This window comes from Poeciliopsis prolifica, unplaced genomic scaffold (assembly GCF_027474105.1).
Source record: "Poeciliopsis prolifica strain line A6 unplaced genomic scaffold, Auburn_PproV2 SCAFFOLD019, whole genome shotgun sequence".
NCBI lineage: Eukaryota > Metazoa > Chordata > Actinopteri > Cyprinodontiformes > Poeciliidae > Poeciliopsis > Poeciliopsis prolifica.
The window spans coordinates 179,601-199,256 of NW_026562394.1; the positions used below are offsets into that span (position 1 = coordinate 179,601).

Consider the following 19,656-nt stretch of genomic DNA (forward strand, 5'->3'; position numbering starts at 1 on the left):
AATGCAAGCAATTTCCAAAGCTCTCACATGCTTATAGAAATTTTAGTTGAGTCCAGTTTTTCAGTTAAAATAACTAAACATCATCAAGAACGCCTATTCATTGAATCTAAAAACAAACCATGTGTCACATGAAGCCAGAATTTAACATTGTAATTGTCAGTGTCCAGATGTGGGAGTAAATGAAGAGCTAATATGTTGTTGATTCATAATGCCTCTTAAGTTCAAGTAGATTGGTTAGTTTATTGTTAAATCATATCTTCCCCTGTTTCTGAGACTTTTTTAGAGATAATTGTTTCATAATTGTCTCTCCTAAGACAGAGAAATGTGCATATTTTTGTTTTTCTCACACTACGAGCAGAATTACTTTGCAAGTTAACATTTTTTACTTAGCATCATAATCTGAATTCTTATAAATTCATTTGCATCACCATATCTACTAACAATTATTTAAAAGAAAAATGTAGGATCTTCACTCTGCAACACTGCATGTAGATGATTCAGGGCTTTCAAAACAAAATAAAATTGGACTTCATAAATATTGATTGTTTTGTGTTTGTATTTCCTTTCTGTTTAGGCGGCCGGCTTTCCAGAGAAATGTTCTACATTCCACAGAATGAATGTGGACGAAACTGTTCTCTTGACACAGGTCTGGTCCAAATTAATTTTGCTCCGTGTCTCTTGCCTAAATGCCTCAGGTGTTAAGGAGTTCAAAGATTCAGGAAGTGTAGCACACAACACGAGGACTTTGTTTAGCTGAAGGCAATGTTGATTGATCTCAGTTTGAGAAAGGATTCTCATTCTCGAACTGCACCAGTTTGTTTTCTCTGACTAGGCAGGGGAGGTTTATTTCATTAGTTCAGCTGAAATGCTCCTGGTTCACTGAATAAATGTGGCTGTGTTGTGATACAGTGTGCTTCTAATTCTAATGCTTCTCACCTCATGACAATTCTCTAGATCAAAGTGTATTTTTGACAAATTATTTACAAGCACACCAGATAATGTTTTATCGACTGTAATATAAGTCACATGCATACATGGTTACCTTTCTAATGGATAATGACAAATATATAAAATATTAACATACTGTATGAACCAACAGAAAATCTTAATTAAAGTTTTAGGCAAATTGAAACTCAACAGGTTATTTTATCATATTAAACTGTACAGAATCTCTGAAGATTTACTGACCTCAACATTACAAATGGGAACTATGGTATGTTTGCATTTAATTCAGCTTTATTTGATCCATTTTGGTGAATTCACAGAATATAGACAGCAGTGATCTCTCACCTCATGATGGCTTTGGAGGTGATCGTTAAAAAAAAAAAATCATATGTATGCATAGTGAGTACACACTCACTATATATCCTTCATTTAAGAACATTATGTTTCACAAGACATGCTTGACTAGTTTAGATAAAGTTTTGTTGAAGATGGATGACTTTAATTTAGTAGCTATTTTGTTGAAGCCTTTTCCTGAATTATGAAAATCAACACATATCCGGGTTACATGAATGACCTATTATTGTTTTTTTTCTATAGTTACTATGAGAAATTGGCCCTTATGATATGTTTATAGCCAGAGAAGTCATGGATTACAAATTAAAAGTTCATAGACACTACATTTTTCTTTGTTAAATCAATGTACTCAGATGAATGGTTGGACCTTTCTTGGACTGAGAAAGGGCTGTTAAAATAAAAACCCCCAAAAACAAAACAAAAAAAAAAACTGAACATCATGGCTTTTTACATATTCTTACCTGAAAGGCTAATAAATGTGGAGCTTGTGTTCGTCATTTTGGCCCTTTCATTCTGTGCTGACAGTGATCAGTGCTATTGTTAAAATAGTTCATGGTTTGTAACAAAAGTGTGAAACACAAAATAAACAAGACAAAACTTATGTGCTTATCAAAGTTCCAGCTCAGATGTTGTGACACGGTATGTTTGTATAGATAATTTCCAAAAACTGTGAGGCAGAATTAGACTCGTAGGAAACCTGTTGGGGATTATAAGCTTTTGTTTTTCAAAGTGCTGTGAAATTGATCCCCTGTCATGTGAGATTGACCAACCCACCTCCAAGAGAAAAAAAAATTAAATAATGTGAGTCTTAGTGGTTTGCTCCCACTCAACACGCATCAGAGCTTCAGTGAAAAATGTCCAATCAGTATTCATATGCTGAGGGGAGCTCAAGCTCCAAGATGTCTCAAGAGAGAAGCTTGGATGAGATGAAGGATGGCACTGAATACCTAACACATATCAGTCCTGTGACTCACTTTAATCAAACATTAAGCCTCTAAACTGTACACTCACCGCCTGTGGAAAAGACCCGGCCGTGGGTTTCTGATCTTTGTGATGGGTTGTGTTTTGGAGTGATAAGACACATGTTTGTATGGCTGTTAACAGCTCTCAAGCTGCCAAGTGGGCTCAGTACTACATCACATTGCATTTCGGTTCATTTTATTTCACAGACCCTCCAGCAACAGATGAAGGCATCTGGCCAAGACAATTACACAGTAATACCTTAGAGCACCTTAGTTTAGCACTCAAACAGAATGCAAAAATGACTCATGCCATGTGTGTGTATCTGTTTATATAATATCAGGGAGCTTTGACATGCAGTTTGACCTTCAAGTTGGAGTGGGGACCCTTGTTGTGGCCAAGCCATTGGATGCAGAAATTCAGTCAGTGTACAACATGACAGTACAGGTGACAGATGGGACCAACTTTGCCACAACACAGGTATGCTTTGCATTGAGTTGCACTGGAGAATCACATCAAACACGTGTCAGTCTTGCACTAAATGTTTTTAGTGTTCAAAGTGTTTTTAACCCATTCCGCCAAGTTGTTTCTTAAGCGGTTCTAGAGAAAATATTTCTTATCAAATAAACTTTTTTTCACAGATTTTTACTTCACAACCACAAATTTCAAAGTATTTTTCTTTAATTTCTATAATATATCCCGATCAAGTAGCACATAATTGTGAATGTAAAAGTTAAAAACACATAATTTTCTATGATTTTAGAAAAAAAAAAACTTTTGCATGTACTTGAATTTAGACACAGCTGTTCTGTGCCAGACTATTTGTAGAATTATTTTCTGTATTTTCTGTCTTGCTCAGACAGATTTTGTTTGGACAATTGTAACACATAAAAATGCTTTGTTCAAAAAGCATTTACCTCTTGCTGTATATTTATTGTTTGCAGTTAATGTAAACTGCAGGTCTGTTTCAGTCCCTAACAGTTTTTTCCTTCCATTATTCAGCTCAATCCACCTTACTACCAACTATGAGCATAATCCCTTGTCTCTAGAAAACCACCTCCACAATATGAGGCTGTCCCCACCATGTTTCACCGAGAACATTATGTATTAACGGTGATGTTCAATGCTCTGCATGTAGGCCAAAAAGTTACATTTTGGTTTCATCTGAAAAGAGCAGGATTCTCTTCATGCTTGATGTGTCCTTTAAATCTCTTGTGGCAAACTGCAAACAGGAATCCTCGTGGCTTTCTTTTAACGATAGTTTTTTTCTTGATACTCTTCTATAAAGGTCGGATTTCTGAAATAGTCGACTAATAATTGTCCTGTTGAAAAAGTCTCTCCCCAAACTTGTAGATCTCTGCAGCTATTTCGTGGTTACCATAGATTCCTTGACTGCTTCTCTGATTAACTATATCCTGTATGGCCATGTGTTAGTTGGTATGCAGCTGAGCCAGCTGCATTGGGGAACGGCTAGAATGATGGATGCAACTGTACTCCAATAAAATGTTCAACACTTGGAATATTATTTCTTCACATTAACCTACTTTATTATCCTCCAGAACTTTATCCCTAATCTGTCTGGTGTGTTCCGTAGCATTCAGTATTTGTTACTAAGGTTCTCTAAAATACCTCCCAGGCCTTCACAGAACAGCTGTATAAGTACAGAGATAAATCAGATGACACCTGAAGGCATTTTGTTTGAATATTTAGAAGAGGACTGAATATCAACGCATGTCAGGTTTTTAGATTTTAATATAAAGGTTTTTAAATTACTCAACAGTTATACTCTATTTTGTGTTGGTCTGTTATAGAATCTCAATCAAATACATAAATTGTGATTGTCATGTGGCAAAATGTAGTAATGTTCAAGGGGTATGTATACTCTTGCAAGGCACTCCATGCCTCTGTATTATACACTGCCAGTGGTCTTGTTTTCGTGACTGGCGTACTGGGTCTTAAAGGAAATAACTGATAGCACCTTGGTGGATCCTGGGTCACATTACATTATGTTTAAGAAATAGTGTACCCAATCCTATACCCCAAAAATGCAAATAGTAGATCTTATTTCAATAGGTTCTCCTGTCAGTAAATGAGAAGGTTATATGGGGAAAAAAATCCTATTCTAAACCCCATCAGCAGAATAAATTCAATAAATCAAACACACATTCCCAATTTCCACTCAACTTGCTGACTTTGTCAGTTCACTTTCTCTGCCTCTTTGTTACTCAGGTATTCATACGAGTACAGGACAACAACGACAACCCTCCAGTCTTTTCACAGCCGGCCTATGATGTCAGTGTTTCTGAGGATGCACCATCTGACTTTGAGCTACTTCGACTCAGAGCGTCAGATATGGACGAACGGGCCCGTTTGAGCTTTTCCATCTACGGGAGTGTTGACCCAGCGAGTATGAGACTGTTCAGGGTCAATCCTGGAACAGGGGTAGTTTACACTGCGGACAGACTGGACTATGAGGCCAGAACTCAGCACATCCTCACTATTATGGTAAGAATATATACAGCCATATGAATACTTCGCACTCTGGAGAGCACCCTTTTGCTGTTAGGCCGTGCTTGTCAACTTTAGACACCTGGCTTCTGCCATTCACCTGCTTTGGATGAAATTGCGCTCCGTTTTACAAGTCTGATAGCTCTGAAAAAACATTTTGTTTGTGTATTGCCTCCCACAGCTCTTTCCATACTTATGTCTCTTTTCTGCTGTTACAGGTTAAGGATCAGGAGTTTCCATTTAATCGTGACTTGGCTCGCATCCTTGTAGCAGTGGAGGACACTAACGATAATGTCCCATACTTCACAAGCACCGTATATGATGCTATAGCCTATGAGACTTTTCCTGTTGGTACTTCTGTGGTGCAGGTGACAGCACTAGACAAAGACAATGGAATTAATGGTCAAATCACATACACAATTGAAGCAGGTATTTTTTAACATTGTTTCTTCTGTCTCTTCTGTTTTTATTGTATTTGAATGAATATGCATTTGTACTTAGATTTTTGTTATCATTACTACTCATTAATAAAGTCTTCAATCTTCTAAAAACAGGCAATACAGGGGGTGTGTTTGCCATAAATAATACCACAGGCCTTATCTTCATCGCAAAAGACCTGGATCTTACCTCTCTGGGCTTCTACAGCCTCACTGTGCGGGCAATAGACAACGGCTTGCCTCCATTAATGGCCACTGCTTCGGTCCGCATTTCACTGATGCTCTCCGATTTCTCCAAACCTCAATTCTCTCAAAAGGAGTATCAGGCCGAGGTAAATAGGGAACAATGGGTTCACAGGTGAAGCGGTTGCAGGGGGGAGGAGGGGAACATTAAATAAAGATTGGGCTCGAACTGGTCGGCAAGCATGGGTAGTAAAGTATTTTATTGCTATGGGGGATGTAAATATCTAAATAAACCAATGCACATAGTTCATTAAGGTGTTTAAAATGTGTCACTGATGTCTTTTCTGCAGATAATGGAGAATAGCAAATTAGGAACATACGTGACCACTCTCAGTGCCCTCAGCCGCTCACCGCTCATTTATGACATCGTCAGAGGCAATGAGGAGCGCTGCTTCTTTGTTAACCACCACACTGGAGTAATTACTACCCGCAAACTGCTTGACTTTGAGGTTTGTCACTGTTTGTATGTATTTGAGGTTTTTTCTTTTCATAAAGAAAATCTAGGAAAAGTTTTAACATTGCATCACAGTAAATGGTAACGTCCAAATTAAGAGTCTTAACAAAAGTACACTGGCAACAATAAGATATACTTTCGGACAGTTACTGCCTTGCAAAGAATACCTTTTACCTTAACCCTAGACATTTTTTTTCTTTTATGGATGTTATTGTCTTCCATACTGCTATAATAACTAACACTAATGATTAAAGATGTCCAGAGTCACAAAGTTACTTAAGTGTAAAAAAACGTCATTGGGGATAGACTTCAGATTGGTTAAGAATGAAAGTGTGGCCTCAAGAATGTCACCAGAACTGAGGGAATCTAAGCGCAAATAAACAATAAACCAAAAGGAGGGGGTAACTTTTAAGGGAACTAATTAGAAATGTTAGACAGAACAAAACTCAAGGATAAACTAAGAAAGTAAATAGACAGGAATTATCTCAAGCAATAATAGACAAAGGAGACTGAACACAAGATGGCAAGTAGATTGTGACATGAATAATCATAAAGAAACAATATAAACATACAGGAAGGGGAAAACAAGAATAAAGTATGAAATGAAGGACAAATTAATGTGACACAAACTATTGAACATGAATAACGCACAAGAAATAATCAATCACAATCAAACCAAAGGCTGAAACCACTAACACTCAAGAAATTACACTGTGCTGATTGAATGTTGTTGTACTGCAGCAAATAACATCCTACTTTCTGATGGTGCGCGCCGTGAGTATGGCAGGAGTGGAGGCCAGCACCAGTGTCATCATCCAAGTGGTGGATGTCAATGATAACCAACCTGAATTTCAGAAAATAAGGTATTAAAGCTGGTTGAAATGGGCAAAATGAGCTTTTGTTAGAATACCATTATTTCCCAGAAAGATTTAAGAAGGCTATTCTTCCTGCTGATCCTTTTTTCTGTTCTTGCTTGACAGGTATATAGGCACAGTTAGTGAAGCTGCTCCAGTCAACAGTGTTGTCCTCGGAGAGGATGGCAACCCCTTGGTTATCCAGGCCACGGATAAGGATCGTAATCATAATTCCCTGTTAGTGTTCCAGATCATAGAAGAGACTGCTCGTTTGTTTTTCAGTGTGGACTCTGGGACAGGATCAATTCGGTAGGTGCAAAAGTTGTATAGAAGTAAGACCAGTTAGCTCACTATTGACATATTTTAACAGTTTCTTATAACTTGCATTGCAAAATTACAGAACCATTGCCAGTTTGGACTACGAAACCTACCCAGAGTTCAATTTTCGGGTCAATGTCCAAGACAGTGGTCTACCACCTAAGAGTGCTGACAGTCCCGCAGAGGTGATTATAAAGGCAAGTACTGCATATTCCATATGACTCTACCATTGTTACCTAAAAGTACAATTCCTTTTATTTTCTTCAGATGTTAAAGTAGATTTCACTTTCTTCCACATACGCCTTTACTTAGGTGATCAACATGAATGACTCACCCCCAAAGTTTTCACAGGACACTTACGAGACAGTACTTCTACTGCCAACATATGTGGGAGTTGAAGTCTTCCGGGTTGAGGCTTTAGACCCTGATATGACTGGTGACAAAGAAAAATCTCTCACACCCAAGTTAGCCTATTCCCTGGTGGATAACAGTGTGGAATACTTCACCGTTCAGCGCAGTACTGGAGTTGTGACTATCACTAATCCTAACCTCAGCAAAGACCGTTATCGCTTCAGTGTGAAGGTAAATCATAAGTTATAGTTTGTCTTGGCTCATACAGCAAAAATTTTCTCAGAGAAGAATGTTTATAGTTACTTACACAACAGTGGAGCTTTAATAAATTTGTGATTTATTTGGGGGAGTGAATCACTGCCTAAGATGTTCATGTGACCATAAAAGTAGGAAGCAGCTTTTTAAGGGGGGTTTCCTAAAACACAAGAATCTAATGCATTCTCATCAAATGCGCATTACAATGTTTACTTTTTTGATTGTCAGCTATTTATGAAATTCTGTTTTGTGAAATAAAAACACTGTTGTGTGTTTAAGGTCTGGGACGGGCGTTTTTCCAGCATGGCGTCCATCACCGTGCTTGTGAGAGAAGCTGTTGACAGCGGCCTGCTCTTCACCCAGCCCATATATTCAGCCTCCATTCCAGAGAACAAACCTGACATCACATTAGTGACTGTAGTAAATACAGTGGGTCATCACCTCAACGAGCCACTGAAATACACTCTGCTAAACCCTGGAGGACGGTTCACAATACGACCTACATGTGGAGTGGTGCTTACCACAGGTGTTCCTTTTGACCGTGAGGAAATGGGAAGTTATGAGCTTGTGGTGGAAGTCAGCAGAGAAGATGAGATTCTAAGGGTGGCGAGGGTGACTGTACAAGTACAGGTGGGTGTTAAATGACTGAAAATGCATGCGCGTGCATGTGTGTGTCAAAAGATGAGGTTAATGACAGAAAGATCATAAATTGCTTTGGTCAGTTATGAGATTATGGATCTATTGATGAAAAAGCAGTCACAATTCAAATCTGTGCTTCTTCTAGAGTGCTTTAAAGCACAAGTGATGATCAAAGGGTCTTTCTGGGTTTAAGTTGAACTCATCTTGACACAAGCTATCAGTGAGTGTTTTGGGGCTCTTGAGAAGAAACACTGCTGAAAACAGAAGTTTCCAGCAGTCTTTTGATTTGCAACAAAAGACTGAACCAGAGCACCATCACCGAAGAAAATAATGTGTAATTATTTTATCCTAGTAATCGTTTTATCTTGATTACATTTTTTTAAATATTTGTTTATGACAAATTCAATCACTTTAATTTGAAAGTTGTTTTTTTGTTTCTTAATTTGAACATTTCTTTTAGTATGTCAAGTTAGCCTTCCATTAAATTTGTTTACTTCTCTCTATGATTCAGCCTGTGCACCCATGGACACTGTTCAGTGACTCAGTCTATAGTTTATTACTGGGTCTGCATTTGAAATCTTATCAAGATCTGAAGTTCTTTAAATTTTGTTCACATGGCTTTTTGTGCCTTGCAGCTTATGTTAGATCTCTTGTACAGTTAGTGGTCTGAAAAAACGGCTTTGCTGTAAAATACTGCCTTGAACCTGTAAGGAATATTGAAAATAGAAGCTAAAGAACATGCTTGATTTTAGCTATAGAGCCTTACAAAAGTATCCACACCCACAATTTTCTATGGTACAATCATGAACATTGATGTATGTTACTTGAATTTTGTATTATAAATCAACTTTAACAGTTACACAATTTGATTTTTTGTGATGCTGTTTGTTCAATCATGTTCTCTGATCTGTGCCTTTATAAGCTACTAAGCCACACCCTCAAGCCTTTTGTAGGTACTTGCATTTGTAGTGAAATTATTTGCACAAATTAGACTTCAGTTACTAGGTGAAAACAGTTGATTGCATTGGATTGTATTTAGGCATTTGATAGTAGAAAAAGTTTAGTTCAATCTTTACTGCAGTTTCTGTTTGTATAATTGAATAACCTTGTATCATTTACTTTCCATAACTGTGGAGTTATGCGCTGCCTTATATAAAATATTGTAAAATATTGGTAGTTCAAATATGACAAATAGTGAAACTCTTCAAAGGATGCAAAAACATGGACAAGTCCACCAAGTCACTATTAGCTATTAGGTTCTAAGGTTTATAGTATGATGGTTGTTCTATTGGCACAGAGTATCGTGATAGTAAGGTAACATTCACCACCAACTCAGTGTTGTAAAAATTTTTAGCTCACTGAGGTTTGAGAACTTTTTTGCACAGCTCTCTCAAGGCAAGTCTGGACTTTGACCAAGTCATTATGTCTTAGCTCATTTCAGTTCTAACAATTCTGTTTTAATTTTGCTTCTGTTCCTTCTTCTGGTCGCATCTTATGAGAGGCTATGTGTAGGCATATGGCCTCACAGTTAACTCCAGAATACTTTTGTTTAGATTGGAATCTGTGGGAAAATCAATTAATAGAAATTGACCAATTACTATTGCTGCCCAGATTGTTACCATGCTTATGATCTGATATATTGAGTTGGGTTATTGCCAATCATAATTTTGTCTCATTTGATACCAGTATAGTTTGCTAGAAGTTGTAGTATACTACTTTACCTTTCAAATCAAAATTACAGAATACAATTAAAATATCTATAACTGTCCCTCAGTGGATGAATACAGGCCTTACACTACCATGTTTATTTTCACAGAGAATGGGTTTTCTCTTGACAGTCCTTTTGAACAAGTCATGCATGTCTTTTTTCTAATTGTGCTGTCATGAACATTTTCTGACATCTTGAGTCAGTTAGTCCTTGAGGTACATTTGCAGAAATGTTCACTTCTATCTTTTGTGTACTTAATTTTTGAATAATATTTTTCACTATGGGATAGATTTGTTATTGTTTGTTTGCAAATTATTAAGCACATTACAACACTTCCCAGATTACTAGGCGGCAGCAGTTGTTTCCTAAAGCACTTTGCTACCATATTTGAATGCCGACAAAATAAGTTTAAATCTCCTATATGGAGATTTAAACATTGTAATTATCAGGTAGTGAAGTGCAATGATTTAGGATAACTCCTCACTTCTGTACTACCGAAATCCGATTGTAAGATTTAAGTAGGAAATATCCTACTTAAATCTTACGAGATAACTAGGCTAAAAAATAAGGGTTAGAGGATGCCCGTATTTCTCAAGTCTATTATGTTCCATAAAAGTACATGTTTCTACATGATTTCATTTGTTTTTGATACAGGTGGAAGATCTAAATGACAACGCTCCAGAGTTTGTGAACCTCCCCTACTATGCTGCAGTGCAGGTGGAAGCAGAACCAGGATCAGCCATCTTCATGGTTTCTGCTGTTGATCGAGACTTTGATCTGAATGGAGAAGTGACTTACAGCCTGAAGACGCAGCACAGGGACTTTGAGGTTGCTGAAAATTACAGTGGCTTCAGTTTTAAATTTGATGCAATTTTTATGACAAGATCTTGAAAATTAAGCTGGTTATATTTTTACTTTTTCCAGATGAATCCAGTAACAGGAGAGCTGGTCTTAAAACGAGCTTTTGAAGCTGACCTATCAAATGCAGAGTACAGATTGATTATCATTGCGACTGATGGTGGATTCCCTCGACTGTCCAGTGAAGTGGAGCTGCCTGTTACAGTCGTAAACAAAGCCATGCCAGTGTTTGACAAGCCGTTCTATGGTGTAACAGTCAGAGAAGATGTTGAAGTTTCCACCTCTGTTCTGGGCATCAATGCAAGCAGTCCAGAGGGCCAGGACATCATCTTCACCATCTCAGATGGAGACCCTTCCTTTCAGTTTGACATAGGCTTTGATACAGGAATTATCAGTGTGAGATATCCATTAGACTACGAGACCATCCAGTACTACCGCCTAACAGTGAAAGCTACTGATACCTTGACAGGGGCAAAGTCTGAGGTGGATGTAGATATTGTTGTACTAGATGTGAATGACAACCCCCCACTTTTTCAGAACATGTCGTACTCTGCTGTGCTATCTGAGAACTCCATGATTGGAACATCTGTTCTACAGGTACGTGGCTATACTTGTAAGTATCCATTTGTTAGAATTATAACAAATGGATGGATGATGTGGAGCAAAAGTATCAATATTGTTTTATATATCAATTTTAAAATTTTTGAGGAAGGGTCCAACTGATGCTGTAATCATTCATTCACAAAAAAAAAGTAACAAGCCATGATTTTTACTACATTCTTATTGCTGCCTGCAGGTAAAATTGCTGGACTTTTGTTGTTTCTTTGTTCTTAGACTAAAATGACTAATTAAACTTGGAGATTGGACTGTTTGAGAACTGAATTTGGATCATGTTGAAGCATTATTACATCCACCCGGTGATTCGATTATTCAGGAATTCATGTCTTGGAGTAAGCCCCCCACTCCTCCCTGTAAGCACTTTGGTTGCGATAAAAACAAAAGTATATGTAAGGAAGTTGGTGTTAAGAATGAATGAACAGAGTTCAGTTTCAATGTCAACACAGTAATCTTCAAACAGAATTCTTTAGAGAACAGAGACCTTACCCTGCCTATTACTGACTGAAGAAAAAAAAAAACATTACTTGAACTCCACACACAGATAATTGTTGTGAGCAAAATTTGTTGTCACTTTTGATGCATTCATGGATCACCGACGATGATTTCAAACAATTTTAAAATCAATAAGGATAATCTAACAACTCTTGTCTCAAGCTCATTTCTTGATACAGTGGTGTTTTTACATTGACATTTGAAAATGAGTAATTTAACCTCAACAATAGCAGCTGTTAATTTATTTTCTTGTAGAGCATTTTTGTGGCAATTAAGCCACATTATTATTACAAGCTTGAGTCATTTTCGTCATTCTCATTATGAATGAATGTGGCTCTTTCATATTTGCTAGTTTGATGGCCTTGAACAAACAGTATGAAAATTGCTGGTTAGAAACTGACACTGTTGCTTCATTTCTCACTTATTCTCCTACTTCCCTCTTCAAATGTCATTTTAGTGCATATATTTTGATATTTTTTCCATTTGAAAACAGAGACATTGCTTTAGTTCATATTTTTTTATTCTGGGAAGCAACTCACATAAAACCAATATAGATAGCCAAAAGGTATGTATGCAGATATAGCTGTGATTTGTGCTGCCAGGTTCTGTCTTAAACTTCCACTACTACCATCTACTTTTTTTCTTTCTGGTATTTTTTACACTCTCAGTCCTGAATAATGCATAAGGCATTCCAAAATGTTCTGTTCCTTTCCCTTCAGGTCTTTGCACTAGACCAGGACTCAGAGAAGAACGCCGTAGTGACTTACCAGATCCTGTCTGACATCTACAACACCACCGACTACTTCCAAATTGACAGCAGCAGGGGATTGATATTCACGTCACGCATGCTTGACTATGAGCTCATGCAGCGCCACAACTTCATTGTCAGGGCGACAGACAGTGGAGATCCTGCCCTTAGCACTGATGTTACTGTCATTGTGATTGTAACTGACACAAACGACAACCCCCCTAATTTCAGCCAAGCGGTATACGAGGCTTTTGTCAGTGACCTGGCACCCAGAGGGCACTTTGTGACTTGCCTTCAAGCGTCAGATGCTGACATCTGTGATGCTCAGAGGCTGAGGTGAGAGCTAATGCTTTAAATATATATCTATCTCTCTCTCTCTCTCTCTCTCTCTCTCTCTCTCTCTCTCTCTATATATATATATATAATATATATATATATATTATATATATATATATATATAGAGAGAGAGAGAGATATATATAGAGAGAGAGAGAGAGAGAGAGAGATATATAGAGATAGAGATATATATATATATATATTTTTTTTTTTTGTAGAATTCTATTTGAATGTAGTGTTCAATATGTAAAATAGATATGCTTGAATTCTTTTTCTCAATGTGCAATCAAACCATTCAGCAACACTATTGTTTTAAAATTAAATGAACATTATTCATACTTTTTAAGTATTTTCTTGAAGCAGCAGTATTTCTGGTTTTAGCTTTTTACAGCCATAACCCTTAATAATGGCAGAGTTTGAATGCAAGATTATACACTTATATATATATATATATATATATATATATATATATATATATAAATATATATATATATATATATATATATTTTTTTTTTTTTTTTTTTTTTTTTTTTTTCGTAGGTATAGTATTCTCTCAGGGAATGAGAAAATGACTTTCATGATGGAGCCAGATACAGGGGTGCTTCGTCTGTCTAACAAGAGGAGACAAGGCATGAAACTCTTCTATCAACTCAATGTGTCTGTGTCAGATGGAGTCTTCACCAACACTGCTCAGGTGATCCCGCTTCTCAGCAGCTTACAATCTGGTCCTGTCAGTTTATTTGCCCTCTTTCAAAACCTCTCCAAGCAATAATAATAGCGTGAGCAGAGTGACCTTTGTTAGCGATGTCTCAGTTGGAAATTATGGCGAACATCTGCCACAACTAACTGGGATAAGTGTGGGGTTGCTGCAGGAGGTTAATGCTGTGTCACATCCAGTTTACTGTGATGTTGAGTCGCTAACTGGAAAACATCCATTCATTTGTCACTTTGTGGCAATCACAAGTGGGATTTATTTTAACTTTAACATTTTATATATGTTTAACAGTAACTTCTCATCTTATTTGTAATATGACATTTGAGCCAAATACAGGAAAGAAATATTAAAAAGAGATAGGTCGGTTCTCCGTTATTGAAGGGGTATTCTGGGAATGTTGACAATTTATTGCATTACTTTATGTCTATTGTTCCTTCTTTCATCCTTCTTTGTATTCTTCCTTATTTTCAAAACTTATGACCTCCTTCTCTTTCTACTGGTTGTACTTCTTCCATGTCTCTTTCCCTCCTTTCATCTATTCTTCCATCCTGGTATCCTATCTTTTATTTTTTGCTGTCCTAATTCCTTGCTTCCTATCTCCTCCCTCATGTTTTTCCTTTTTCTTACGTCCTTTCTTCATCTCCTCCTTGTGTTTTTACTTGTCTTCTTCCTCTGCTCCACCTCCTCTGTGTCTTTTCTTCCTTCCTGATCATTTTCTTCCTTCCTTTCCCCTAATATTTTTCTTCATTCTCTTTTTTCTACCTTACCCTTGTTTGTCCTTCCTTCACTTTTTACCAGAATTTAAAAGCAAAGTTTAGTATTTCATATTTTAAAGTAAACATAAAGTAGTAAGTACTTTGGAATGCTCAGTATGGAAAAGTATGGCATTTCACATAAAAAGTATTAAAAAGTATTTTATGTGAAATACCACCTGATTAGGTGGTGTGCTTGTTTATACGTTTATCTGATTATGTTTGACAAACCACTCAGTTGTCCTTATTGTGATGACATCCACAAAATGTCAGCAGACAATGATCGAGAGGATAACTGAGTGACTGCAGGTGTGATTTGCAGGTAATTGTACGTGTCCTGGGAGCCAATCTGTACAGCCCAGTATTCAGTCAAAGGTTTTACCTGGCTGAGGTTCTTGAAAATTCGCCTCCAGGAACCAAAGTCATCCAAGTAATTAAGATTTTTTTCAATTTCTCTGATTTGTAATTAATTGTAATATTTAAAGGGAGCACAAATTGACTGAATTTGCAAATGGATTCCAGGTTTTAGCAATGGATGAGGATTCTGGGCTGAATGGTCAGATAACCTACTCATTCATCAATGACCTGGGGAAAATCAAGTTCAGCATCGATGCAGACGGGGTCATATCCACTCTTCAGAGATTAGACAGAGAAAGTCCTGTGAACAAAGACATGGTGCTGACAGTAATGGCCTTGGATGGAGGAGGTATTCACATTTTTGCCTTTTATGGTTTTTTTTTGTTGTTGTTTTGTTTTAATCAGGAGTTGCTCAAATGCTATATAGTTCACAATTCTCAATTTTAGTATTTTTGCAGTTTATGTTTTTTCATATTCAAAATGATCAGAGTTATTGTCATTGGAAATGCAATTATTTCAAAGCTCCAGAAAATGCTGACATTTAATTTAATCTATGTATAACTGGTATAATTTTAGGATCATTCATGTCCATAATTAATTGAAAATGCCATAATACAGAAATATATTACAGTATTCTGTATACTGTAATATACTTCTACCTTTACAATGAAAGTAGAAAATAATGAAATGTTAGTGTGTGGGTACAAAAGAGCTTTACAAATTTGCTGAGGACTAAGCTAACCTGGAGTCAAATCTCTAAGTGTCAAAACAAACAAAAACACTTATGCTTCATGGACTGGGAATGTAACAATTATGTGTTTTCTCTCTCACAGGTCGTGCATCATTTTGCACCGTGCGAGTGGTCCTGGCAGATGAAAATGACAACGCTCCACAGTTCAGAGCCACGGAGTATCGCATGAGCATTAAAGCTAATGTTGCTAAAGGTTCTCTTGTCACACAGATTCAGGCCACTGACCCTGATGCTGGCTCTAATGGGAGGATAACTTACTCCCTTTACAGTGAGGCTCGTCTGTCACTCGTTGATGTGCTGGAGGTCAGTTCATTTTGGTCATAGTATAGATAACTGTTCTTCATGAGAAAGACGCAAACTTCATAATTGCACAACATGTGGGAAAGCGTAGCCTGATTTTTAGTCATGGGATATTGACAGATGATACCCCCCCTACTTATTTTATAGGATTAAGCGCCATCTGTTTGATGTCGACTACATATTTGTTCCATTAAATCAAGATAATGTTGCACTGGGGTTAATTTTCCAGGCAGTTCGTGAAACACAGTTATTTAAAATTTATAAAGCGAACATCTGCTCTGAAGACAGATGTAATGTTAATCATGGATTAATTTTCTGGAATTCTTTGAAAAACAAAATAAAAATTGGATGCACAGTGCTATGCATAAGTGTCATACTGCTTGAACTGTTTCAAGCACATTTGTATTTTATTGGGATTTTATGTGTTTAGATCAACAAATGTAGTGGACAGTTGTTTTAACAAATAAAATCTGAAAAGCTTGGTATACAGAGGAATTTAACACATCTTTCTACATTCTGATTAGAAATTGGCTGTAAGATGAATGGAGCTAAATACAGGGCAAAACTGGACAAAAACATATTAGAGGCTCTAACATGACAGCTTGTTGTTCTGACACTATGTCAGAACATGACACGTGAAGTACGAATGTCAGAACAACATTTGTGTAGGTCCATTGATTTTAATGTACTAGAATGGAGCACCCAAACTTTACACCTGAATCCTATTTAAAAGCCGTGATAGGCGTTCATCCCAAAATCTGTGGGTTGTCAGCTCAATTTCCACTCTGCTCACTTAGGTTGTTGTGGCCTTGGGAAAGACCCTGCATCCGCTTTGTCTGCTGGTGGTGGTCAGGTGGCGCTGGTGCATGTCAGTGTGCCCCAGAGCAGCTGTGGCTACACTCCAGTAGCTTTCCACCAACAGTGCATGAATGACTGAATGTAGTGTGAAGCGCTTTTGGGTCCCCAGGACTTGATAAAGCGCTGTATAAGTGCAAGCCATTTACCATTTTACTGTTCCCAGATGCTACTCTTCCAGTCCAGCTAAGCTTGAGCAATTTTGGAAAATAGAAGGAGTAACATAATTATTCTGTAAGCTGGTCAAGGCACATGCTAGAAAAGTTGCAGCTATAATTCCAGTAAAAGGTGGATATGCTTCACAACTGGCCTGCTATGTTAAATTTCATTAAATTTTTTGAGGTTTAAGGTTGTAACCTCAAACCTCCAGAGCAAAAACATCAGAGAAAATTACAATGTAGTCGTAAACATATTCCATCCTTTTAAAAAATATTCTGTTGCTTTTAAAGTTTTAAAGTGGGTCTTGTGGTTGCACAGGTGGAGCCAGACAGTGGTTGGATGATGACTAAAAGTGCTGTTGATCACCTTCAAGGAACTGTCCTGTCCTTCTTCGTCAAAGCCACCGACTGCGGTGCTGCTCCCAAACACTCCCTGGTGTCAGCCTTTATTCAAGTCGTCCCCCCAGATTCATTCATCCCTTCGTTCAGCCAGCCTCAGTATTCCTTTACCATCCCTGAGGATACTGCAGTAGGAACAGTGCTGGGCTCTGTTTACACAGGCCCTGGCCAGACGGGGTTCTTCACTGCTGTCCCTGGGGAGACAATCGACAGCAACCAGGGGGCAACCTTCCTAGTGGAGAAAGAGACGGGTCTCATCAGGCTGCTGAAGCCATTGGACTATGAGGAAGTCAGCAGCTTCAGGTTTAAGGTTGCAGCAACTGCAAGAAAAGATTTGATCGAGACCATGTCAACCGTGGACTTGGAAGTGAAGGTCTGTGATGAAACCCAGAAAGGAGCCTTTCAGTTTCGGTTACGTTTTTCAGCCTAAGGGGGAAAAAATCAAGCTATTTGTTTTTAATATTTATTAGCTCTATCACTATCACATTTTCTTAAAAGCCTGAGCAATTGTATTAATATGAAGCAGTTACAAGAAATTAAACTGCAGACAATGAGGATGTTTTTCTCTTTGTAGTAGTATATTTTTGTGAATAAATTACATTATTCATGAATCAATTACAGACATTTTATCACTCCACAGATTCTAGATGTAAATGACAACAAGCCAGAGTTTGAAACCAGTACATATGTAGCCACAGTGATGGAAGGTATGCCTTCAGGGACAAGAATAATTCAAGTCCGTGCTCTTGATCCAGACTGGGGCTCTAATGGACAGGTATGTGAAAAACACGTTCTACTTTCGTGAATAAATCTGTTTCATTTACAAAACGTTGCACTTACTTGCACATAGTAGTGTGTGTATCTTCTTTAAACTGCAGGTGACATACAGCCTTGGGCTACTGCTCACCTACAACCCGGACCTAACGAAGGACACTTTGTCCCTCACCAGCCCAATCACCACCGGTTCTGTCTTTGCCATTGATAGCAAAACAGGCTGGATCACCACAGTGACTCAAATGGATCATGAGGCCTGCTCGAGTTACAGCTTTGAAGTAGTGGCCTCTGATTTGGCTGAGTTACAGCCTCTCTCCTCAACCACAGTGGTGACCATCACCGTATCGGACGTCAATGACAATCCGCCGATGTTTGAGAGGGAGTTCTACAGAGGTGCTGTGAAGGAGAGTGATCCACTCGGTGAAGTTGTGGCTGTCCTAAAAACCAAAGACCGAGATGGTACTGACCAAAACCGCCTTGTCAGCTTTTACATCACAGGTGATGAAAATGAAATCATAAATGTTTGTTCAGCTTAACTTTATTTTTTTTTCATTCACTAAAATAATGTTTTCCACATTGCTTGTTCTTGCATTTATTTAAAAAATATTCAATGAGAAAAATGTAAAAAATAATTTGAGAAAAAAAATGAGAAAAATAATTTGTATGTAATTATATAAGTTATGTATGATTATAACACATTAAATAGCGATTAAGCTAATTTGATAATAAAATGCCATTGGGATTTCCATAATCCATGGCTACAATTCTACTTTGATATTGTGGCTGATGATTGCACTAAAAAGGAATCCCTATAATTTGACTGTGAATGGTTTTTAATCAGTTGGTCATTGTTTTTAAAAGATTCAATTCACTATCACATCTGTCTTTATTTTTCAATAGGTTTCAAATCTTATGTGTGTTTCCAGGGGGAAATCAGAGAGGAGTGTTTGGCCTTACTCTTGTGCAAGGGGAGTGGAAGGTTTATGTCAGTGGTCTGCTGGATCGTGAGCAACAGGATTGGTACTTGCTCAATATCACAGCCAGTGACGGGCTTTATGTCGCTCATACTGCAGTGGAGGTAACGGTAATGGATGCCAATGACAACAGTCCCATCTGCAACCAGGTTAGAGATGGGGAAATATGTAGGTGTGCAATATATTAATGTGAAAAACAAGTAGATATACCTGTGACCAACGGTGGTTCAGATATGCTACATTTTCTTGTCTGTAAAGGAGTTTGATTGTTGCTACATAATACAGATGCTGCGTTAAATTTGGTCGAATGATTCTTAACACAGTGTCTAAAGCCTGTTATCCCTCCATCTAACTATTGTTTTTTTTGTTGTTGTTTTGTTTTTGGCAATTTTATAAGTATAATGATACATGTGCTGAGGATGTTTTGGGAGCATTTCATTCTGTCTATTAATATTCAGCAATATTTCAGTTTGAGAAAATTAGCAGAATAATTATTAACAGTCATTAAGAATTTCCTTTGAATTCCTCCCCATCTCCCTTTTC

General features: G+C 37.6%; 1 protein-coding gene across 1 annotated transcript in view; it reads left to right on the forward strand.

Moving 5' to 3' along the window:
* LOC129368492 (protocadherin Fat 3) overlaps nucleotides 1–19,656 on the forward strand; it is an 80,867-nt gene that overhangs the window by 26,261 nt on the left and 34,950 nt on the right. The window contains 22 exon segments of the mRNA XM_055043489.1: nucleotides 575–646; nucleotides 2,603–2,739; nucleotides 4,489–4,764; nucleotides 4,986–5,196; nucleotides 5,322–5,536; nucleotides 5,738–5,896; nucleotides 6,643–6,764; nucleotides 6,882–7,064; nucleotides 7,156–7,270; nucleotides 7,386–7,655; nucleotides 7,959–8,309; nucleotides 10,681–10,854; nucleotides 10,951–11,481; nucleotides 12,714–13,078; nucleotides 13,619–13,772; nucleotides 14,868–14,975; nucleotides 15,068–15,251; nucleotides 15,736–15,956; nucleotides 17,286–17,738; nucleotides 18,006–18,140; nucleotides 18,244–18,637; nucleotides 19,066–19,262. Coding sequence (XP_054899464.1) covers nucleotides 575–646; nucleotides 2,603–2,739; nucleotides 4,489–4,764; nucleotides 4,986–5,196; nucleotides 5,322–5,536; nucleotides 5,738–5,896; nucleotides 6,643–6,764; nucleotides 6,882–7,064; nucleotides 7,156–7,270; nucleotides 7,386–7,655; nucleotides 7,959–8,309; nucleotides 10,681–10,854; nucleotides 10,951–11,481; nucleotides 12,714–13,078; nucleotides 13,619–13,772; nucleotides 14,868–14,975; nucleotides 15,068–15,251; nucleotides 15,736–15,956; nucleotides 17,286–17,738; nucleotides 18,006–18,140; nucleotides 18,244–18,637; nucleotides 19,066–19,262 — 5,027 coding nt within the window.